This window comes from Tympanuchus pallidicinctus, unplaced genomic scaffold (genome assembly GCF_026119805.1).
Source record: "Tympanuchus pallidicinctus isolate F22 unplaced genomic scaffold, pur_lepc_1.0 scaffold3, whole genome shotgun sequence".
Taxonomy (NCBI): domain Eukaryota; kingdom Metazoa; phylum Chordata; class Aves; order Galliformes; family Phasianidae; genus Tympanuchus; species Tympanuchus pallidicinctus.
In genome coordinates, this window is record NW_026294747.1 from 15,673,029 (window position 1) to 15,697,522 (window position 24,494).

A 24,494-nucleotide genomic window follows, 5' to 3' on the forward strand; every position below is an offset into this window, starting at 1 on the left:
ATAAAGGAGTGGACTTTGCAGGGTTATTTTCTTATTTAAACATCAGCTGGATGCTGGGAACCAATTACTGTGAGTGTTTGAGTGAGTTGTGTTTGCTTTGTGTGCTTGGCAATGTGTTTCTGTCATTTAAAGCTTTAACAGAACTTCAGAACTGTAAGGTTGGTAAGATAGGTACTCTTTATTTATTAATTATTAGTATGTGTGGAGTCAGGTGTATATGTGGCCAGAATTGAGTGTTCTATTATCTTCACTTGAAGAAGCTCTGACTCGAGGAATAGCGATCAGTTCCAAGTCTCATAATAAATATTGCCTGTTCTTAGAAGGGTCTCTTTTGCTGGAACGTTAACAACTAGATGTGTCTGCAGCAGGTAGTATTCTGCTCCAGTTTTTCTCCCAGGTCCTGTGGAGCATGCATCAAATGTGTGATAGGCTCTTTAGTCTACGCTGCATCTCTTCCAGCTCTGATTCCCCTCGGTGAGCTGGTGTCAGTGGTGCGTTGCTGAGGCAGTCATGTTTCAAAATGCTTCCCCGTGTCCGAAACAGCATGAAACTGTCTGGTTCTGACAGTGGTAAATTCATGTTAAAAACTGATCTCAAAACAAGAATCCCTGAAACTTGTCCACCAGCAACTTCAAAGGGCAGTTTTCCATACAGTTGTAAAATTGGCAACGGCAAAAAAGGCTCCATTTGAATTGCACACTGAACTTTACATGTAAACCCCAAATAGCCCAGAATTTGGTTTATCTGCAAGTTACAGTTTAGATTTTAATTAAGTTTTTCTTCTTCCCTGGAGTCTGACTTGAGATTTAAATTGCATACAACAAGTTGTTCTCCTGTTGCTTTTCTTCCCCTCTTTCTTTTTCCTTCCCCTCTTTCTTTCATAACTTTTTTTAAAAAAATAAAAAATAATTGAAACAATATTTACACATAGGTTGAAGTTGCAGGAGTGTCGTGCTGCCCAGTGGATTGACTAACTTGAAGCGTCCTGTACCCTGTTGGGAACCTCTTCTTAGCTAACTGTGGCTTTAAGCCTGAACAAAAAGGAATTTGGTTGCAAAACCTGGCATAGTTTAGAAAAAGTGTTTCAAAGGGAGTGTTTTGTCCAGTGGTTCTGGCTTGGGCAGTACCCAGCATCCATATCGTGGTCTGTGCAATGACAACACAAAAATGTGTGGCCACACTGCAAATGAGATTTGGAGGACTGGTTAGGCTGAGAGTAACCTCCTCCCATTGCAGACATTACCTTTTGTTTTGTGGGATGGTTTCTCCTCGCTGTGGATTCTTTATTTTTTTTTTCCCCCCTATTTTTCTTCCTCTCCTTCGTCTTTCCCTAACCGAATTGTTTTCCTGTCTTGGTTTACAGAAGTATGACAGCATAACATACAGCTGAGGAAGGAGAGCTACTGGGTGAAAAGTGATTCAGCCATAGAGACAGCTGTGTGTATTTGTCCTAGCATTGCCTGGAATGAAGTTAATTTTCTTCTTAGTAGTTGGTATGGTGCTGGGTTTGGGATCTTTGATGAACATAGTGGCGATAACACAGTGATGTTTCAGTTGCTGCAGAGCAGTGCTTACACAGAACCGAGGATGTTTCTGGAAAGGAGCACAGCCAGGACTGCTGACCCTGACTGAACGACGTCCCATGCTGTGGACGTCAGAGGAGGAGCGGGGGATGTTCAAGGTGATGGCATTTGTCTTCCTGAGGAGCCATTTCATGTGATGAACCCTGCTTTCCTGGGAGTGCCCAGACACCTGCCTGCTGAGGGCAGTCAGCAAATGAATTCCTTCAGAGAATCAGAGGTCAGAGGGGGGAGAGAGAGACTTCTTCGTGATACGGGGCAAAGTATGATTTAAATCAATTTTTTGTAGACCAATAAAATTGTGATACTGCAAGACGAACAGTTTAATGGGTGTGACATGCTGAACTTTGAAGGAAGGGCAATGCCACATGTTTCCATGCAATTCAGATGTTACACAGCCTGTGTTGTTTGTTCTCTGTTCTGTTGGCTTTTTTTTTTTTTTTTTTTTTAATTCTAAACTCAATGTGTTATTTTTTGCAAGTCTTTAATTGTTTGTTCTGCACCTCATTAGAGACAAGAATGGCATCTTGGAGGATCTTCTGAGGAACACAGAAGTGGAGCATGTGTTTGCATTTACAGAGTGATGTTACAGGGGGTTAATTGTATGGATTTAGCTGTTGTGCAGGAGTAGATAGATGCTTTCCTCTTTGATGTTGTGTTGTTCTGTGGTGTGTCTGGACAATTACTGCATGAGATGAAACTTTTGGTTTGAAGGCTTCAATTTAAGTAGCCTTAAGAAATGTTAGGTGTCATCTGATGTCAAGTCTTATTACCGTATTGAGCATGTGTCTGCTCATGCACACAAGTATGTGTTTGTCTATGTGTAAGAACATACAAGGCATTTGAGGGTTTTATAAGGGAGGGAATGTAATGCTGTAATTAGAAGGCACCTTTTTATATATTTATATACATTTACATATAAATATGTATTATTTATTTAGCTTTTCACACAGAAGGTGGTGTCACACTGAACAGGTTGCCCAAGGAGGATGTGGATGCCCCATCCCTGGAAGCATTGAAGGCTAGGCTGGATGTGGCTCTGGGCAGCCTGGTCTGCTGGTTGGTGACCCTGCACAAAGCAGGGAGGTTGGAACTAGATGATCATTGTGGTCCTTTTCAACCCAGGCCATTCTGTGCTTACTTACTTCCACTGTGTTTGCTCTGTGTCATGCCACTGTGGCAGGAAGCAGAGGTTGCCCCAGCTGAGCAGGTACGTCAGACTGAGGTGCCCTAAGCTTGGGATGGGAGCGAAGGGCTTCTGTCAGCTGTGCTTCGAGTCCCTGCTTGTTTGTGTGGGCTGGGTTGGTTTGTTTGTTTGTTTTGGTTTTTGTTCTCAGGCGAAAGCTGAGTTTCATAAAAAGCAAGTGCTTTTGCGGTCTAGTTTACATCTAGTCTTTGGTGAAGGTAGGTTTGCCTTTAGTTTTCAGTACTCTGGTCGGTCAGCCTTCCCTCTCTGTTAGACGGTGTTACCAAAGCTGAGTGGGTGCAGGCACAATCCTCAGTTTTCTTGTGATTCATTAATGAATTTTGAGGTGATGGTGTTATTTTCTTTGTAAATTCACAGAAACCTTTTGTTTGGGTCAAAATATATTTTGAAGGAAGTCTTCCCTGCCTGCAGTGTATACAAAGAGCAGCTCTTGCCCTTCACTTGTAAACGTATGGGTTAAGCTATGTTCATATAAGCCCCTGTTGTATTTTAAGAAGGTAACTTCCGTGTTCAGTCATTATGGGTCATACCAGGAGGAAGTTACTGATAGGCACACGGTTGTTTGCTGCATCTATTTCGTGTTTATCAGCAACCCCTCACTGCAGAAGGCTGTACAGAAAAGGTTAAAATGAAGTTGTTAATTTCTCACCACGCACGGATGTCTGGCATGTTGAATGTATCATATCTGTCACCTCTCTAGGCTGGAAATACGGCTTTTAGTCTGTGGGTCTGTGGCTTTCTCTATTAAATGGCACACTTTTTATTAAGTAAAAAAATATGTATGTAGAGGGGGGGCAGAATCCACAACACTGCAACTTCAGTGTGCTCTGCAACAACTAGACATAGCAGAGATGTGAAAGTTGGTTGCAGTAAGCTTTCTGTGCTTAAAGGGCATTGGCTGGGGCAGTAATGCTCTGGCCGTGAGTAATGCTGTGTTAGATGCAAGGCAGTGCATTGCAGCAGTGAGTGTATTATCTGTATTGTACCTAAGTTACATTTCCCTGTTTGGCTCCTGAATCACAGCAGGATATTTTCTCCTCCTTTTTTTTTTTTTTTTTTTATTTCTGAAGCATAGCATGGAGTTGGAAGTGTTTGCTGAGTTGTGCTTGGTGGTGTTTGTGAAAGTACTGGATGTTTTCCAGACACAAAGGGAGATTGCTTCCTGCTCTGAGAGGCGTGCAGTCCGCAGTTATGTCTGCGCTGCTCAAACAGGTGTAGTTATTACATTGATAAAGCAGACTTGCTGTAAAAATCCTGATGGAGTTAGTGCAGCTCCGTGCAGCTGAACAGGTGAGGAGTGAAATAACGACACTGGCTTTTCACTCACTGTAGGAGTTTCCTTTTCTCTTCTGGCATTTTGGCATTGAAAAAGCAGGTTACATCTCAATGTAATAATTACATCTTTCTCTTTAGCTTGGTGGATGCATTCAAGTAGGATAGAGGAAAGGGTTACCATGTGCCAAACATAATGAGATCCCTGACAGCCACAGGTTGTTTAAGTTATCCTTGTTTTAGTATAAATAAATGCATTTCGCTCAGCCCTCCATGATGCTGCTTCCTTGTGTAATGCTGATAGGCTTGTACCCTTCCTCCTGCAGAAATAAGGGTTACTTTGCTGACTTAATGAACTAATAAAAAAGAACAAACAAAACCCCCACCAGTGGATGTTTTGTCACCTGTGTTCTTTGAGCAGATTCAGAATTTGTGTTTTAATTATTTGTGGCAAAACCACCTGTGTTCCCATTTCCCTGCCTGTCCTTCCAGCAATGTGCTGCTTACGCTTGTGGTCTTCTGATTTTGGAGATGGGCCAGGTGTCTTTTGATTACCAAAATGGCAGCTTGTATCCTTGTTTTACTTTGATCTGACACTGGCACTTGTTTCTGTTTTTCTTCCCCCCCCCCCCCCCCCTTTTTTTTTTTTTTCCTTCTGCATTTGGAGCAATTGCTCTGTAGTGTAACCTGGGAGTTGTTTCTTTTGGTACTTTAATTTTCTGAAACCAAAGAATGGAGAAGGCGGGAAAAACATTTAGTCATATTTCTCTCGATGCATTGTACATCAGGATCCATGTGCTATTTGCAGTACACCTTATCCAGGCTGCTTAGGGGTTGGGAGGGTTGGATGACTAAGATCTTCCCTAATCCATTTGCCGTAGGAAATGCGTGCCTTTCATTATTCTAAACTTTGGACAATTTTAGTTGGATAATAAAAAATAAAAGGCTTATTTTGGCTAGACAGAAACCATGGTTATGGTTCAGTGCTTCACTTGGCTCTTGCGGGTTCTCATCTTGGCTCTGCCATGGGTTGCAATGGGCAGCCACAGGCAAGACCCTTAATTCCAGCCTTCTGTGGGCTTCCTTGTGTTCTTTGTCTTGTGTATCTAAACAGCAAGTTCTTCATGTTGGCAGTCTTTTACAGTATGTCTGCATCATATCATTCAGGGTGAGAATCTCCATTCTGACTTCTAGCTGTTACCATAAAGTATTGTGTAAAGCTTGTGTTTTTTTTCTTTTTTTCTTTTTTTTCCCCTCCCCGTTTTTTCCTTTCAGTGGAACTTACTGAAATTCCTTTTCGTTTTAGACCTCTTTTATGGGGAACTGAAAGCTTTTTAGACGTGCATTTCCTTTCTTGCTTGGGAAAGGGAGATATGTGTTGGGTTAAAACAATACTTAGGCCTGACTGTTTATACAGGTGGGAAAGCATTTGGGCAGAAGAGAACTTCTCAGAGTCAACTGAGAAGAGAAAAATAACATTTTTTTTTCTCCCTTTTAACCTGATGATGAAGTAGAGGTTCACAGAAGCTTTCTAGTGTTTGACAACTTCGTGGCAGCTCTTCCTCTCCATGCAACAAAGATGGTTAGTTTCTTATGCCAGTAGTAAGTCATTAAGACTCAGTTGAAAATTTCAACAGGTATGTAGGTACAACTTAAAAAGAACGGAATAAAAATCAAAGATGAACTGTAATTTGTTGTAGCTCTATATTAAAATGTTCTGTAATCATGATTCTGTGAATACGTGGGTGGCTGGATTGGTGGTCAGACATCAAATTTGCATTATCCATAGCTGCTCATGTACTTCAGAACAAATGCTTAACTTTTCTCTGGAGCCTATTAAACAGACTGATGTTAATTTTGTTTGTTGTTTGCACAGACTGTGTTTGCATTGAATACTGATGTGAAACTTAAAGCTGAAGCCATTCGTTTCTTATATGAGTTTGTGTGCCTGGTGTTCACCCCGTTACTCTGTCTTTGCAAAGTGGTGAATGGTGAGTGAATTGCTTATAGAATTATGTTTGACCCTGAGGACTGCAATAGGAATGGATGTTCTTGGGGTCATGGTACTGGTAAACCACTTGATAGATGATAATTTAATTTCCTTTCTACCAGACAGCCTTGCGCAACCGCTGTTTAAATATTGCCACACTTTGCATTGATTCTGAGAAGCCGTTCCATACCTTAGAGATTTATAACATACTAACACATTTTTTCTAATAGAGCAGGGCACTCCTTTCAATTCCATAATAGTGTTTACCATTTTCAAGCCACACTAGGGCTATCTGTCAGTTGATTCGAGGCAGTTGTCTTCGTGCGAATTAATATGGCACTGCACATGTAACCACAAACACTGGAAACAGTCTGTCCATTGAGATTTCTGGTATTTTCTGATTTTAGAATAAGCAGAAGCAGCACTGAAGTAGTCTCTTACGTGGTATTGCAGTTGAGCTTTGCCAAAATGGATAAGTGCAAGGGCAGTGCTTAAAAATAGGGATGGGGATGTGGCAGGAGAAAACCGTACTTGGATGTTTCACATTCTGTGATGCAGAGTACATGGCAATAACTTTGCTGTTGTTATTTCAAATGTAGTAGGCATCTATTCCTCCCCAGGCTTGGTGCAATCTTAGAACTGTAGGAAAAACTGAAGATTTGTCCTTATACATAAACTTGTTTAAAAAAAAGCAGGTGAAGGGGTTTCTTTCTTGAATGCCAGAACTGGTTTTGTTTTGAGTAAAAGGTCGTGAACGGGGGGAAAAAGCCCATAGTGTCCCCTTTTAGATTCTGGATGCCAAATGTGTGTGAAGGGAGCAAGGTCTCTTTCTGGGTCATTTGGTTGTTGGGTTGGTTTTTTTTTTCCAGTTTATTTTATTCCTCCTTGGTTTGGCAGACAACTGTCTAGCCAGTAATAGTAGATTATGCAGTGATGGTGGTTCCAAAATCTTAATGGATAAAATAGTGGTTCTACATCATTTGGAAAATTTGGCTTGCAAATTTTCTCCAGGACTTCAACTAATACAGGCTTGACAAAGGTATGCTTGTTTCTGATCTGAATTGTTTCCAATTTCTAGCTCGAGTTCCAGATGTTACATTAACTCCAAAGGACACAAATCTTAAAATAAAAAGCCGAAAAAGACTTTTTCCTTTTTCTGCACTAAAGGTATGATATGCGTCCTTGAAAATCTAATATAAAACTGCTTGGAAGTAACATGTTCAAGATTGAACTGGTGGCAAATGCTTTTTGTTGCAACAAAAGTATAGTCATGTCAGACTCAAATGTAAGTTCTACAATATGACTTATTGATCTTTTAACAGCTAAAACACCTTCCCAAGTAGAACCATCTTGTTAAGGGAAACCTGACACATGGTGCTGTGCTTTAGAAGGTAGGAATAGGGAGAAGGTTTGGGTGGCAGGTTGTGGTAAGGACTTTTGACTTTTGTGCAAATCAGAAGGCTGTCTTGTAGTCAAATACTCAATTTTTGTTTGTTTTGGTGATTGCTTGTTGGGAAGGAGAGTGAATGCAAGATGAAGTGAAAAGGGTTATTTAAGATAATGAAAACTGCAGTACTGTGCTTGTATTTATATCATGGATAATACTTAATTTGCTTCCTCTAATGTAGTGCACACATACTGCAATCTACTCGGAGCTTTGTAAATCACTCCTTGCTGGAGATGATTCTGCCTCAGCCAAGAACGTTGATTAACTAAATACATTCCTTATGGTTCTTTTTCTTTTCCTCTGTGAGGCCAGTGTTTGTCCTGCTGGAACGACATGAAGGAATTTTTTTTTTTTTTCTGCTGTCTTCTGTATTATTCTATAAGTCTGATTGTAATTGAGTGTTGTGGAGGCAAAGTCATGACACCCCTGAAAACCTAGCTTTTTCTTCAACATCTGGTCAGAAATGGCTGGAAATGAAATTTTGAACACAGATTCTCTAATGCTTCTTCAGCTTGTTGCCAAAAGTTTGCCAAGAGTCTGAAAAAAAATTAAAAATCTGACTTAATTTTGTGTTAAAATGGTCATAGCAAATGGAGAAGAAGTATGCTTCCAGTGTTCCTTAGATTAAAAAAGGCATCAGTTCTTAAGATTTTCATCGTCTAGGTGGGATTATCAATTCTTCTTAGTACCTCCAATTTATGCTTTTTGAGAAGGTGTTGAATCATGCCCATTTATCTTGCTGTAATTGAAAGAACGCACAGAATAGTTTTGCAATTGTGAAGTTTATTTCATTTGGTTGTTAATCTATAGTAGAGATCTAAAAGTTGTCTTGCAAACGAAGCAGTGGAGAGGGCAAAGGAGGGAACCTACTCATTGTGTTGCATGAGGTTTTGCATTGCCAAATTCAGTAGGTGTAGAAGGACTGTAAAAATGCATGATGTGCATGTTTGCTGTATAGAATTTTGAAAAATGCTTGGTTTGCTTTTTTTTTTTTTTTTTTTTTTTTTTTTTTTAGCCCCTAAATTAAATCTCAGGCTTAAATTGTTGCTGACTTTGTGAACTATGAGTGTTTCAGTTGGTTGTGAGAGGTGCCGTAATGCTGTTGCATACAGCTGTTTCCACAGATTGTGGAGTCACTGTCCCTGGAGGTGTTTGTGAACCATAGAGTTGTGGTACTTAGGAACATGGTGTAATGGGCTTCTTGGTCATGGGTTGATGGTTGGACTAGATGATGTTAGAGGTCTCTTCCAGTCTTTCTCCTTCTATGAGCAGCCAAAGGGTCTGTAATAGAGAGCAGTAAAGTTGCAAGCTACGCTCTCCAGCCTGGCTGAGGAAACATAAAGTAGTGTCTGCGCTAAGTGTCTCAAAAATGTTGCATTTAAGGATGTTTCAAGAAAAACAGTTGTCATTCATGTACCTCCAGCATCAAGCTGGCTCTCCAAATTTGAGTGCCTGTAGGTTATATTCAAAAGAAGGCAGATTGTATCAGTCTCTTTGTAACTATTTTTGTTGGTTGTGTGTTCAGGAATTCGGCCCCAGAATACCTTACTTATTTTCTTGAAATAGGTGTTGAACATCTAGATATTCAAAACTGAAGAAAATCTGGGAGAAAGTAGAAAAGTGGGGCCTTGGAACCTTAAAAAAAAAAAAAAAAAAAAAAAAAAAAAAAAAAAAAAAAAAAGTTAAATAGGAGCTATTTAAGATTTTTATTTTTTTATTTTTTATTTGTTTGCAGGTGACTAATTCTAAGTGTGATCTCATGGTTATTAATTGATTTGTTGGTGTCTGTTTTTTCCTGTGATACATAGCCATGGGTAAAGCCCAAACATGGATGTTGTGAGAAACATGGCTGAGGTGAGAGGGTGGCACTGAGACTTGGAAACAAGTTCTGGGCATGCTGGGGTCTGTAATAGGCAGGAGAGGAAGCTGGAAGCCATGTGGCTTGGTGGGAGAGGCCTTGCCCTTGGTTGCCCATCTTCTGTGTGTTTTCTCCTGTCAACATAGGCAGGTTTTCCTACAGATGCACATGAGAGCTAATCTCTGCTCAAAATGCAAGAAGGACCTTTACAGGTGGCTTTGTGCCTTAAATATACCTATGGTGACACAGAGAGGTTTGCTTTACTCCTGCAGGAGGTGGAGAAAGCCTTTAATGTTGCATTAGGTTTTCATTTAATACGTACTTTAGCTGGTGCTACAGTAGAGATGCCAATGTATTCTCATTAAAAAGCTTTTGTTCATCAACACTGGGTTGTGAAAGGTCTGGGATTTGCTGTCTGTATTTATGCTGGGATTTTCAGTGAATGTTTGGCGTTCATCACTGAAATTTGATGGTAGTTTTCAGTTCAAACGCCCTTGGAACTCAATGCAGGTTGAAATCTAACCAGTACCAAACTCAGCAGTTGACTTTTGAGCAGTGTGTGCTTTCACAGTGGTAGTTTTCAGAGCTTCCTATTAATTCCCGCTTGGAAGAAACTTGTCCTGATCCCAGATAGATACCATATTTGCTTTAAAACTGTCATGTACATTGTACTTCTTCAGAAATGCTACACTTAAAATCACAAGTTGCAGCAGAACCCTCAGGAGAATAAACAAGCTGTTGTGAACTTGTTGTTTGCTTTTTGCTATGTTGAAACTGAAAAATCCTATGGCTATTTTAACCTCTGTAGAACGCACAGATGGGAAACCTGAGGTCAGGAAGAGGTGGAGGTTCAGTCTGCAGAGATATTATCTGTTTAACATTAGCTAGACAGAATTGCATGAGATTGCAGTCCTCACAACTGTTTGGCTGAATACCAGTTGTGCATTACATACAGAGAGATAGCCGAGAGCCAGGAGTTTTGCAATAATGTTTAGAAATTTCCTCTTTTTTAACGAAACAGACCAGATGAAAATTGCTTTCTTTTCCAGTGAATTGTGTTCTCCTCTAAATAAAACAGCTGAAGTGCTTGCAGGTCTTGTCTAATGCATGTCTGAGCGGCTTCATCTACGTTTCCCTAAATCTCTGCTGATACTCAATTTTTTTGTTTAGTTATCCAGCAGCTCTCTAAACACGTTCTGTGTGCTGCTTGGTGGTCCGTGCCGTGTTGGCTGCTCGCATGGGCTTGGCTGTCCTCCTTCCCAGCTGCTGAACTCTGCTCGGAGATGATGAAATGTGCTGTTCCGTGTAACTAATTTCAGTATTTGCAACAGGGATATTAAGGACAGTCTGAGAGCTATTGCCTTGTGCACCAGGAGGGCAGTGCATGTGGTGTGCTTAATGGGTGGTCTGTGGGAAAAGAAAGAAAAGTTTGAGGAACCCCCCCTTGAAAATATGTCCATAGGAAAATGATCTTAAAGGCACACAGAGGGCTTGTCTCCAGCCTCTGCAGAGGTGGGAGCATGCTGGATTATGCCCACCAAATTCAGTGGTTTGCCTTCTCTGGTATGTGAAAGCTTTTTACTTGAAGTAGGTAACGTAATTAATGGTGGAAGCAAGAGAAAACAATGAATAAGTTCAGAGTGTGCTGTCGGAAAGTTTCAAAACGCTTCTTACCCTCCCGGGGAATCTGAACCAATCCAAAGTTTCAAAGAAGGAATGAGAAAAGAATAAAGAAAAAAAAAAGGGGGGGGAAAGGGGGGGGAGGAAATTAAAGGTGGCTTTAGATTTGTTCAGAAAAATCCTTTCATGCCTTTCATCCAGGGGAGGTGAACTAATTCAGGCCAGTTGAGATGAAATCACATATAATCACAGCACCATATTTAGCTGTGAATTGTGATGTTAGCAGTAACAAGCCAGAGGTTGCCAAACAAAATCAACATTAAATTCAGTCTCGTCTTCATAAAACGCTGCTGTTTTTGGGGGGAGAATCCTGCACAATGCAGAAAATATCACAAGGTCTTTAAAAAGAAACACAAAACAAAACACCAGCATCTTGTTGTTTATTTAAAAAGCATCAAACAACAAAAGCTGGCTAGCAATTTATCTTGGTATGTTATCATAATATTTGAATGTTAATGTTTGGTAAATGTACTGAATGCATTGGTCTTGAGTGGCTGAGAGGAGCAGTGGTGTGGCTGTGACATTACTGGGATAAGTTTGTGTTTTTCCTTGTTGTTGAGTGCTTCAGGGCACGCAGATGAAACTCCTTTGCTGGGGTGAGGAATGGTTGTACAAAAATTGTTTCTGAGGAATGGTTATCCAACTTCATTCAGACATCACCTCTTGCAGGCAATTCTAAGCTTTTGTAGCACATTCTCGTATCTTTGGTGCATGTTTTTTCTCTGCACCCCATCCGTGCTGAGAAAAAAAGCAAAGCCTGGACAGGCATAATGTCTTCGTGCCCTTTATTCTGTCACTGAGAGTACATGATCTTCATCCTCTCCTAAAAGCTTTCACTGCTTTGGGTGTTACTTTGCTCATCTTTTTCTCCCTGCCTCCTCAGCGCAGACAACAAACTCTCTTCAATTGTTCATGGCTTTTCTGAACCCACTAAACCTTTTGTTTACCCTTTTCTGAGTGCCCTTTGCAACTTGCTGCTACAAAACTAGATGTCCTTTAAGATTGTGGGTTATTTGTGTAAGCCTTTCCTGCAACATATGTGTACCTAAAGCTGTTTTACTTCTTGGAGGTGTGTTGGTGGATGAGCAGCCTCTCATTGCAGCCTAATGGCAAATAGATGGCTAAGGTCCTAGATGTCTTCTAGTGTTTAGCAGTGATACTCAATATACTACTTAACATATATAAATAAAACTGGTATCAAATAGGTTTGTATTTTGGGGTGCTAGTCTGGATTGGATTGCTTTGCACTGCCTTAGGCCTAGCGTGACCATGCAAACAACTGAGTGCATAGGCTTTTAAAGAAGTTACAGAAACGCTTGATGTCTGCTACCTGCTTTGTGTGTAAGTATGGGATATTCTTGGTGGTTTAAAATAACACCCTGAGTTTCAGACCTCAATCACACTTGAAAATAAATTAATTCTAAAGGAGAAGGGCATTAGTGTCAAATGGATTTACCTAGATGGTTAGAGGAGCAGGGTATGGGCAAAGGAGTGCATCTTCCTGTTGAAGTGGGAATTGAAGCTGTCTGTCTCTGAAGAGCACAGCACAGCCCTTGCAGCTCATGGACCCACACACTCACTCCCTGACTCACAGAGGTGTTGGTGGCAGGGATGAAAGGCGTAGCGCGTTGTGGAGCCTTCTGCTGGAAGTGCCTTGTGAACAAGCATTAGCTTGGCTTCCTGACAACCTCCTGGGACGATTAACAGCTGAACGAAGGGTAAGTTTGTAGAGGGTGATTATTTTTTTTCTTTTAATTTAGTTAATTTTTTTACAAATGAAGCAAGGCGCATGCTGCTGAAGCACCTGCCTAAGTCCGCTGAGGTGGTAAATGTGGGAGTAGAACTGAGGAGCCCTGGTTTTGAGCCACCTTGACAAACTGCTCCCAACTACCTCTGTGTTGCAGCAGCAATATTCTTTCATTTAGTAATTACAGTAGGAATTCACCTTATCTAGAATAATGGGTTTTGAGGATGAAAGTCGCAGTCCTCTATTCTTTGGACTGTGTCTGGCATGTTTAAACTCGGATTGAATATGTGCAGTGTGTACAGGAAGATCAACATTTAATCTATCTTTTTGAAGTTGGTGATCAATGGATTTCAGATTCTCTGCAGCAACAGCAGCTGCCAGCAAAAAGAACTGGGGTTCGGAATACAGAGCTTGGGGTTTTTACGGAAGAGAAACTATTTTTTTTTTCTTGAGGAATATATAACAACTGCATTAAAAGAGTAAAATCAACTGGTGACTTTGTGGGATTTGTATATGCCACTCACTTCTTGCTTAGCTAGGTGCTGGATTTATTTGAAGAGGTGGGGTTGGCAAAACTTTTGGTTCTCATCTTTTCTCTTCCACGCATGAGTGTTTCTCCTTTTTTACCTTCTTCCCTGTTGTGTTGTTGGTAGTAGTGTTGTTTTTTTTTTTTTTATGGTTCTAGTAGCCTCTGTGCACATGAGCTTCCTGCTGTCACCAGCTGCTGTCTCTCACCCCTTGAGCTACCCCATGAAAAATAGGGATAACACTCCAAAGGGTGATGGCATGTGGAATAACTTCCTTCGCTGAATGTTTGGAAGCAGGCTTATGCTTCGTATCAGAGGTCTAGTTTCCGTGTGTTCCAGAAGAATTAGAGCTGAAAAAGAAGAGGGATCACTTAAACAATTATGTGATTCTATGCTGAGATGGAAGGGAGCCTTGAAGACCACCTGGTCCAACACCTCTGCAATAAACAGGGACACTTACACTAAATCAGCCTGACCTTGGGTGTCTCCAGGGACAGAACATCCACCACCTCTCTGGATAACCTGTGCCAGTGCCTCACCGCCTTTATTGTAAGAAACTTCTTCCTTATATCTGGTCTAAATCTCCCTCTTTTAGTTTGCAGCCATTTCCCCTTGTCCTATCGCAGCAGCCCCTGCTAGAGAACCTGTCCCCTTCCTTCCTATAGGCCCCCCTTTAGATACTGAAAGGCCTCCAGAGCAGTTTGTCCTCTAGAACTGATGTTTATCTGTTGGCTTTAGAGCTGGTGTGACCCTACTTACATGCTGTCTCTATACAGCAGCTGTTTTTAAGTCTAGAAAGTTGATGCATGCATGCTGGCCCTGTATCCCCTCGTAGTGTTTCCTTAAGACTGTACACACTTGGGTGCAAAAGTTTTGACGTGTTTGTTTTTGCCATCTTGTGTGCCTGTGGCAGCGGGTGTGGGGGTTGTTTTTGTTCCATGGTAATGAGTGTTTTTGTGGTTTGGGACATTGACTGCTGCAAGAATTATATACTCTTCTCCCTGTCCAGCACTACAGACGGCTTAACCACAGAGGTCTCCTGTGCGCTTGTCCTGCTAAGAATTGATAGAATATTTAAAATCTAAGCTGTTGCCCATGCTGTTATTTTGTGTAGCTGTGTTAGTTAGTATACTTCTTAAAGTGAGACCTTGGTTCTGTGTTGTAAGCCAGGCTCTCAGATCCTTGGTCACTTGTGTTAAAAGCACAGCCGAGCCTTTCCATGACCTTTAGCCCAGTTAAGTGTTTGAAGAAAGGTTAAGCAAGGCTTTTCCCTTGTGCTATACATAGGGTTTTGCTCCTTCAGTGTTTTCACGAGGAAGAACTGTGCACGTGCCTGGAATTGTCATGTCTTCTTCAATTGTAAGGGAATGCAGACAAAATGTAGGCATGTCAACAAGTACAAAACAACGATATAAATATGGCTATTTAAAACTGGATAGCCTCAGCCTGTCCTAATAGAACTACTGGATCTTTGCAGCAAACTGGTGATGTACTTTGCTATCAATTCTTAATGATCATCTTTGTCTTAATACGTAAATAAGTGTCAAACTGGTTTTCAGAACTATTACTGAACCAACAGCTATTTCTGAAGGTCACAATTGAAGTGCAATTGCCATTTTTTTTCGCAGACTCGTACAATGGCTTGGGTTGGAGGGGACTTTAAAGCCCACCCAGTTCCACTGCCCTGGGCTGGGCTGCCCCCCACCAGATTGGGCTGCCCATGGACCCATCCAGCCCAGCCTGGAGCACCTCCAGGGATGGGGCATCCACAACCCTTCTGGGCAGCTGTGCCAGGGCCTCACTGCCCTCTTGCCTGCTAACATCCAGCCTAAGTTTTCAGTATTTGAGTTTAAAGCCATTCCCCTTTGTCCTATCACTTAGTAAGAAAAGGATATAGGTAGGGGAGCTGTTATAGATTGCTAAAACTCACATGTGTATAGTGATCAACCAAATGAATTGTATAGTAGGACCATAATTCCTCTGTTTTTTTGTATGCACTGGACATCTTTTGTGGTGCAGGTAAAAACTATTCTGATTCCATAGTTAAATCTACCTAACACAGAGGACAGGAGGTTTGCCAAGAGCATTCAGAAGATCTGTAGCAAAGCTGGAAATTGAGCCCAGGCTTGATCCCTACTCAGGCTGCTGAGGACTGTTTTCAGACTGGTTAATGAACTGATGGGAAGCTGTATTTTCACCCTCTTGTGCAATATTCTTGCATGTAAATAGCTCTGTCATAAACGCAAGGGTGTGTTTTCCAATTAGCAGATCACTAGCAAAACGATGTTTGTTGAGTATAGTATCTTTCTAGAATGATGTTCTACAGCTATTGTGTGATTGTAGAATTGCTATACATCTGTACATAAACTGTAGCAGTTTAGGTTGTTATCTATGTACATTTTGTTTGATATTTCATGGGACTTCAGGTTCTCTTTTTGCTTTATCAGAGGATTATGAGCTGCAACTATGTATGGAAGTTTTAAATATTGCCTATTATGGCAAAATATGAACTGTTCTAGATTTACTGAAAGAGAGGACAACTTTTTTTTTGCCATCTACGTAAAAATTTTGCCTTTTCATTTGGGTTGTAATAGGCTGTATGTAAACAGCTTGTCCTTCACGTTCATCATCGTAATGTTTATTCTTTTTCTCTTTTCAAAATAGAAGTTGGTTTCCTTTTTCAGGCAATTTGCAGTTGTCAGGAGCATTGCTGATGAAAATAGAACATAGAACTCAGCATTCCTTTGAGACCCTTGGGACTTGCTAGCTGTGAAATAATTTCTCAAGCAAGGTTTCTTGCGTCTTGTTGTTTAGCACAGATGAGTTCATTTGAAGGTCAGCGCTAGTCAAAGTTGTTAGTCTTCGGAGTCCTCATCATGTCTCTCCCTTTCCCCACTGTCCCTTAGTAAAAAGAGGTTTCAAAGAGCCTGGAGTGGGATGCAAAATGAGCTGACCACATATGGATTTTGTATACAGCCTGTGGTGTCAATGTTTATAAATTACTGCTTCCACTCAGACTTCTGTAGAAATGCACTGGTGGTTCAACAGAATAAACATGACTGAGTTTATGGGGTGAAGAAGTTGGAGACGGTAGTAAGAACAGAAATTGTTATTAACTGGCTTTCCAGTTTGCTCTGTTGAGAGTTTTACAGTAGACTTATGAAGATGAAATCATAGAATGGTTTGGGTTGAAGGGGACCTCAAGGACCAGCTAGTTCCAGCCCCCCTATCATGGGGGAATCTTCGAGTCCTTCAAGGACTCGTGTGTGTTAGTAAGACAGGATGAGTCGAGGTTGGTTTTCACACTCCTGGAGATGAACCTTCTGTTCTACGCACAGGTGGAACTGAAAATTATTGTTTGCCATGTGTTGGTGGGATGATCTTGAATCTACAGGGTGGTAGGTGGTTTGGTGATGGCATAGCAAATTAAGTATTTGGTCAGCATAATTAGTTCTGTTGCTTTTTGAGCTTTCTTTGGTTTCTCATTCTAATGTCTGGGGAAAAAAAAGGCTAGAATAATACTGAGAATGAGTGTATCTTTGGAATTGTTAAGCTGTTGAGTTGGTTATTCTGTGAAACAAGCTGCTCTGAAGCACTTGCTAACATATTAGGGGCCTGAGCTGAGGTGTGGAGCAAATTCCTCTCTGTCCCCCATCTCTGAGCAGAAAAGTCGGTGTGTTTGGCTACCCAAAGGAGCCCAGCCCTTGGCTGTAATGATATGTATAAAAATAATTGTCTTACTTGTCTTTCTTGGAATCTTGTCTACTTTGGTTGCTCCTTGCAGATTTACTGCTTGGTCTCTGAGAAAGTTGGAAGTTTGCAAAATTCTGTGAACTTTTGTTATTTCAGAGGTTGTATTTGCTTGATGCTGATGTAGAGTTAACAAAGCTGCCTTCGCCTGCTTGTGAGCTGTCACCTGCAGCTGACTCAGAGTTCTTACCTAAGGCAAGAAATGCAAAGCTGTGGAAACACATTTAGCCTGTCTTCTGACTTTGGTCAAGATGACCTGTGGTTGGTCAAGTTGGGAGAGCTTCTATTTCTTCAGCAGCAGCATTACAAGCAACAAGCATTGTAAGCAGTGTTCCTTTTTTTTTTTTTTTTTTTTTTTTTTTTTTTTTTTTTTTTTTTTTTTTTTTTTAAATAACTGCTTTTATTTTTTATATATTTTATATTTTTTGTCTCTGTGACAGCAGTACTCTAATAGGACTGTGTGATGAGATCTGCAAAATGTGGTCAGAATAAAACGGGATAGTGAGAAGGAGTGGAGAAGTGAATATAACTGGCAAAATCTGTCAAATGTATTTGTTTATTCTTCCCTGAAGGAAATGAAATTCTCATTTGTTCTCAGAAAGGATGAACTCTGTGCATCTTTCAGTAATCGATCAGTTTACGTCAGTGTGCAAATGCAGTAAAATCTTAACACAATTGCAAGCAGGTCAGTACAATTTCCCTGCTGGGTGTTCGTAGGGAACACAATGCATCCGTTCTTCAATCAGGACAACTCCAAAGCACAGAAGTGACAGTCAGCACAGTAGTTAATGTGTTATCTGTATGCTGTTGTCCTGCTGTGTGCATCAGTGGGGAAGAAATTTCTTGAAAGTGATGGGGAACTGGGATAATATTGATACTGATTGGATTAGACATTGTTCATGTCTGATCTTTAGTTAAGAAGCTGTTGAGTTCCTCTGCTGTTTATTGGACTTGATGTTTCAGGTTGCTTTTTCCATTGTAGCAGTGTTTATAATGGCTTTGGTGTCGAAATGTCTACATGAGAACTTGTCCCTTCGTATTCCTTAAAACGTTGTGGGGACAATATATGTCTTGTCTGTAGACTTTTTATGCATTTAGTCTTTGGCTGGATATGGGACAAGCTTGGTAAGGCAATTATGCACAAATGAAAAATTCTTTGCCCCAAAGAACTTGGGACTTAAACAGAGTGTGCTAACATCAAACTTTCCAAGTGTTCAGACGGTTTGGTATAGTGCCACTTAAAATAGACATAGCTTTGGGGAAACAATGAGTTGCAGAGAGGAAACCAAGCATTTTGCATTCTAAATGTTTTTTCTTCTGGTTTCAATAACTACTAACCTGTTGGGTTTTCATGATATCACTGGCGCTTTTAAAAATGGCAGAGGGAAGGACGTGGCAAGTTAGGAAATGAGATGGGAATGTTACCAGAACTTTGTTTCTTAACAAATAATGATCTTCAAGCTATGTAAACTTCTGAGTTACAAATGCTGTAAGGAGGGGGAAAAAAAAACAAGAGGCATTGTCATTGAAACATTCGTGTTAACAATTGCCCGTGTCTTTGCTATCCAAGACTCTCACCAAAACCAGCAGCTGATTTAAATTTTCCTAATTACTTTCATCAGTATAGACTTCCTCCAAAACAGAAAAGTAAAGCCACCTCTTTCCTGGCTTGGGGGGGGAAAAAGGCCATGCAGAACATTAGTAAAAGGCTGAGTTTTTATGCATGTTTTTAATTTCATTTGATGTTGAGTTGCAGGTTCTAACTGAGGCCCTTGGCCTGCACGTAAATACATGAATTGCTGCCACGAATGTGCTTCACTCAGGCCTGTGCAGTGGCGTGTATTCTCCAATGCACGTGGAACCAGAGTTTATGGGAAAAGCAGTTGTGTGTGATGGGCTGCCTGCATCACAGACGTGCGACTCAGAGCTTGTTGAAGTGCCTTCTTTTTAAAGGACGGGAGGATCTAAATCTGAAAGACAATATCAAGAGCTAATCCTCATCTATTAGATTCAGTAATGTGAATTTGAAACCAGAGGTATTTATGTCACAGGCTTGAAGCCACAGAAGATGAAATAACGTGTCTGCCATTGCTGCTCTGTGTGAGTGGCAAGCTTATGCAACTCTGGTGGATGTACTCTGGAAGCAGAAGCATTGGTTAAAATGATGGCACGTGAATCAAGAGTAAGCAGTCAGCTGATGGAGGCCTCCAGCCACTGCTGTTTGATGTAGAAGAATTGGGATGGAGTGGGGAAGGATACTGGGGTTCAGGGTGAAAAAAACAACAAGGGCAAATAGAAATTTCGTGGCATACAATCCCTACCAGGCTTCAGCCATCTGCAGAGAGGCTGAGGGAGCTCCATTCCTTCCAGCAGCTAGTGGCTTTTTCTGAATGCTGGCATTCTCCTAAACAGCTGCTGGTGTATGCAGCCATGCCTGGCACAATGGCATAATTGGGATTAGTGACATAGTGGGGTTGAATCATGCCCTTGCCAAAATCTACCCTTTACCTCACTCCCCATCGCTTTTGTTCTCCCTTTCCTAGAGTTTTGTAATACTCTGTGGGGTGGGAGAGGCTTGGTAGGCACTTGGTACAAGCATTTCAGTCTGTGGTACCTAGAACGGCTAGCTTCCAACCTGCTACTAAAAAGGCATCAGGACTTGTCTTCTGTGAGAACATTGTGAGAAGCTTTAAAACATGAAGAATTTGTTCTAAACCTTGGTCGTGAATAAACCTTGGTTCTCGTGAGGAGAACCCATACCACGTGATTTGGGGCACTCGCAGTTTAATTGGGGAGTGTGTGTACAGCAGCAAAGAGTTTTGGGTTTGTTTTTGTTTTTCTGTATAGACAAGATGTCAATATTAACACTAGAAATACCTTGCCTGTTGGTCTCTACTTACTTAAATGCTCAACTTACCTGCTAATACGTAAGAATGAGTTCTAAATTAGTCTGTCCTGAATTGTCAAAGGGCCTCTGTCTGAAGGCCCTGTTGTGGGTAGGAAATGGGGTCTGCTCATCCCTGTCTTCTACTTCTTTTTCTGATGAATAGAAGCAATAGGTTATGGGTGTTGTGCATTTTTCTCTTCCTTGCTGCTTCTGCTGTAGTGCCTGACCTGTTGATGTATTTATACTCGGCACTCTAACGTCTGTAGATGCCAATAATACTGATATGTTTTTGTTTTTTCTTCTGTAGCATCTCCCTTCCTGCTTTTTGCCAACCGTCGGGATGTTCGACTCGTGGATGCTGGAGGCACAAAGCTGGAGTCCACTGTGGTGGTCAGTGGTTTAGAGGATGCTGCTGCGGTTGACTTCCAGTATTCGCAAGGCATCGTTTTCTGGACAGATGTGAGCGAAGAAGCCATCAAGCAAACTTATATTAACCAAACTGGGAATGTGGTGCAGAATGTCATCATTTCTGGTCTGGTTTCCCCGGATGGCCTGGCATGTGATTGGATTGGGAAAAAACTTTACTGGACAGATTCAGAAACCAATAGGATAGAAGTCGCTAATCTCAATGGAACATCTAGAAAAGTCCTCTTCTGGCAAGACCTTGATCAGCCCAGGGCAATAGCTTTGGATCCAGCTCATGGGTAAATATTAATTTGACTTAAATGCTTAAATGGATACGGTGGTGATTTATGTTGGTTTTTTAGTTCTGGGAAAGGAACACGGTCTTTTGTTTTAGTTTACATTTTCCCAAGGTATTTTTCTCAAGATCTATAACTGAACATATGTTTAAACTTAAATATTTTGTGGCAAGAAATGACAGCCCAGAGCCAAAAAGAAAAATATAGCTGCTCTTAGGTGCCAAGTCAAATACTCGTTTGGTATGATTGCCTAGCGTATTCATTACACTTCTGAAAAGCAATTAATTTTTCAAGCCTTTTTTATTGTTATTCCCTCGGTTGTCTTGTCTGGTAAGTTAATTTTCATTTGATATGGGATGTCTAATGTGTCTAGTCAGCAAGGTGTGTATATCTCTATGAGTCAAAATAGAAATTCTCTCTAGCTATGCTCTGGTGAATGAAACCAGGATATTTTTAAGTGGTGATTTTTGAACAATTATGTTTACTCTGGCAACTGAAAGAACCCAGGTAATGTCAGGGGCTCCTTGTGCTCTAAGACAACCAGGTTGGGATGTAATAAGAGAACAGGCTGGATGAGTCACTGTGGCTGACCATGTGCTCGTAGTGCTCTTGAAAGTACTGGTGTTTCTTTATAGCTTTGCTCTTTTCACTACCTCCATTTCTGCACATGTGCTGTTTGCTACTGTATGCACAAGTAGTGCTGATGTTGTTCACTTTGTGCCCCGTATTAATTGCAGTGATGTCTGGAAGTCTGCTATGCTAGCACTGCAAGTGTCCCCTGCTGCTCAAAGAAGTCATACTGTATATGGTGGAGGAGCAGCAGAGCTCACAAGCAAGGCTATTTGTTTTCAATGTACTGTCATTTGTACTTTTTCTAAGAAGTTTCTTTATCTTCCTCATCTTCGGTATGTGTGGTTAGGTTTTTTATCTTTAAGAAAATCTAACATCAGCTGACATTTTCATCAAGCCCATCCTCTTGTAAGAGGATGAGTTAATACAAGGGCTAAGGATAAACCACAAATGTAGAGTGATATTATTGTATATTGGCAAAATGGAAATCACTGCCAAAGATGGGCATTTTCTGGAGGAAGCCTCTTCTTCAGGTGTGTGAGAAGTGAAAACTGAAACTAAGCAGTGTGATCACTGTATTAGCAACTGCTGTACTGCAGACTGGAACTCTGAGAGTTTATTTTTGCAATGATCCCTGCATAATGCTTTCCAGATGCATGGAAGCAATTATGGATACATTTATGATTAGTATATGAAAGACGCACAGGTACTGAGTGAAACTATGTGTACCCAGAGAAATAAAATCCTTAGTGCTGTTGACAGGCCAAGTGCTGGAACTGCTTGTATTTCCCAGGTAACTGGTAGAAAGAGAAGTTATAATCAGTAAGAGGAAAAGTGGAGTGACTATGTTGGATTGCAGGACTTTCAAGGGGGATCTTATCCTCTTAAATCCTCACTTCGCTTCTGCTACTCTTGCCTTCAGGTGAAAGGAGAAAAGGGAAGAATTGACCTACAAGGGTCAACAAATTTAATGTAAACCTATTGCTTGAGTTTAGGCCACCCAGTTGGGATGGTGATGCTGATGAATTATTCTCTAAAGAATTCAGAGATACCTCCAGATCAAATGCCCTTGTCCTTATGGGTGACTTCAGCTTGTCAGCCATTAGTTGGGATATCACATAGGTGATAGAAACCCTGAACTTGTGTGGGACTTGCTGTTCCAGCTGGATGCATACAAGTCTATGGAGCGTGATGGGATTCGTGCCAGGGTACTGAAGGAGTTGGCTGATGTCATTGTGAGATGTCTCTCGATTATTTTTCAACAGTCTTTGGAATCTGGAGAGGTCTCAATAAACTGGAAACTGTCAAATGTTGTCCTAGTTTTCGAGCTGGGCAAGAAAGAAGACTTTGGTAATAATAGTCCTGTCAGTGTCACTTTGGTGCCTGGCAGAATTAGGGAAAACATTCTTCTGAAAAGATTGCTTACTGAAAAACGTCTGAAAGTGCAGTCATTGATCACAGCCTGTCCAGGTTCATGAGGGGGAAGGCCCTGTTTAACAAACTTAATCTCCTTTTATGACCCACTTAGTTGCCTAAGGGAAGCCAGTTGATACAGTCTTCTCAGATTTTTAGCAAAGTTTACTATAGTTTACTGTTTCTCACAATATCCTTCTGGACAAAACGTCCAACACAGACAAAAGCAGAGTGCAGCGTGTGAACAGTTGGCCGATGGTTTGGGCACAAATGGCTGTTGTAAATGTTGTGTAAACACAAGGCTGGCAGCCAGTCACTGGTGGGGTTCCACAGGGCTCCATTTCAGGGACTGTTCTTTTCAGCGTTTTCACCAATGACTTTGGTAATATATTTGAAAGTATATAAAGTAGGTTTGTGAAGGATACTAAATTAGGAGGGATTGTTGACTCCCTTGAGGGTAGAGAGGCCTTGCAGAGAGGTCTTGACAAATTGGAGGGCTGGGCAATTGCCAGTTACGTGATGTTTAACGAGAGCAAGTGCTGGATTTTGCCCTTGGGATGGGGCAGCCTTGGCTATAGATACAAACTAGGGGACATGAAGCTGGAGAGGAGCCCCACAGGAGGGGATCTTGGATTCTGCTTGATGGCAAGTTTTATGTGAGCCAGCAGTGTGCCCTGGCAGCCAGTATGGTCATCTGTACTCTCAGTTCTTCACCAGAGGGCAGTGGGCATGGAATAGACTTCCCAGAGCCATGGTCATGGCCCCAAGCTGCCACAGTTCAAGGAGCATTTGGACACCGCATTCAAACATGGAGTTTGACTTTTGGGTGGTCCTTTGTGGAGCCTGGGGTTGAACTCGGTGATCCTTCCAACTCAGGATATTGTATGATTCTGTAGTGTCTGGCTGACTTTTTGTAAGTGGATCCAGTTCTTTACCTTTTGATTGTTTTCTTTAAGGTAGCTTACATATTAGTCACGGTGATGCATTTCATGCCTTATTAGGTGATCTTTGACTGCTTTGAAAAACTGATGGGATTAATTGGGGATTTCTGGTAGCATATTACTCCTAAACTAGGTTAAATGCTAAAGTACTGTTCTTAGTAAAAACTGGATAAAAACAATGGTGAAAGAAAGTGTGTCTGGTACAGTGTAATGAAAAGCCTTTATAGCAGTCATCAGTGCTGTCGGTGAAGTTTTACTTCTGTAAATCTAATCTTTGTGCTTGGAAAGAGAGGAGGATACAGGAGTGGTTAATTTTACATGGCTTTGAAGGGCAATACTCTGCACAGAACAGATGTGCAGTATTTCTTCAACATACACAAAGTCCAGTGTGTGTAACAATAGAAGACGTTGTTTCAGGCTTGCTTCCCACTGCCCTGGAGTTGTACTGCATTCAGCTCACTGTTCAGTATTTGGTTTCAGGAACCACACTGAAAGATTAAGTATCCAGTGTCAGCACATGAAGTTGCCTCACATTAGCTGCCTGGTGTGTGCTGGGCATCACCATACCTCGGTTTTACCCTTCCATAGGTCCTGCAAAAACCTCTTTCCTCCTTGGAGGACTTGTCTGTTTTCTAATTACTTTGAATTTAATCCTCCAGGGAAAGCGTGCAAGTGTGAACGGTCGCTGTGGAATGGCGTGACACATCAGGAGCAAAACTGATTTGCCAAAATGGTAGATGTCTGCAGGTGAGAGAGTCACCTTGCAGCGCTCTGGTTTTGATCATAATTACTTCAGATGAGGAGAGAATGACAGTTCTGATTTTTGCACAGATAAATTTCTTGACTTGCTGGTGCTGCTTTCCTGAGCAGTTAATTCAGTCTGCAAGGATTTTTTTTTCCCCACTGGGAGCAGCAGCTTGGTAT

General features: G+C 41.3%; 1 protein-coding gene across 3 annotated transcripts in view; it reads left to right on the forward strand.

The window, feature by feature from the left end:
• LRP5 (LDL receptor related protein 5) overlaps nt 1–24,494 on the forward strand; it is a 129,161-nt gene that overhangs the window by 11,365 nt on the left and 93,302 nt on the right. For all 3 annotated transcript variants that reach the window (XM_052694914.1, XM_052694916.1, XM_052694917.1), the window contains exon 2: nt 20,253–20,649. In XM_052694914.1, the coding sequence (XP_052550874.1) occupies nt 20,253–20,649 (397 nt within the window). The remainder of the gene's footprint in view (nt 1–20,252; nt 20,650–24,494) is intronic.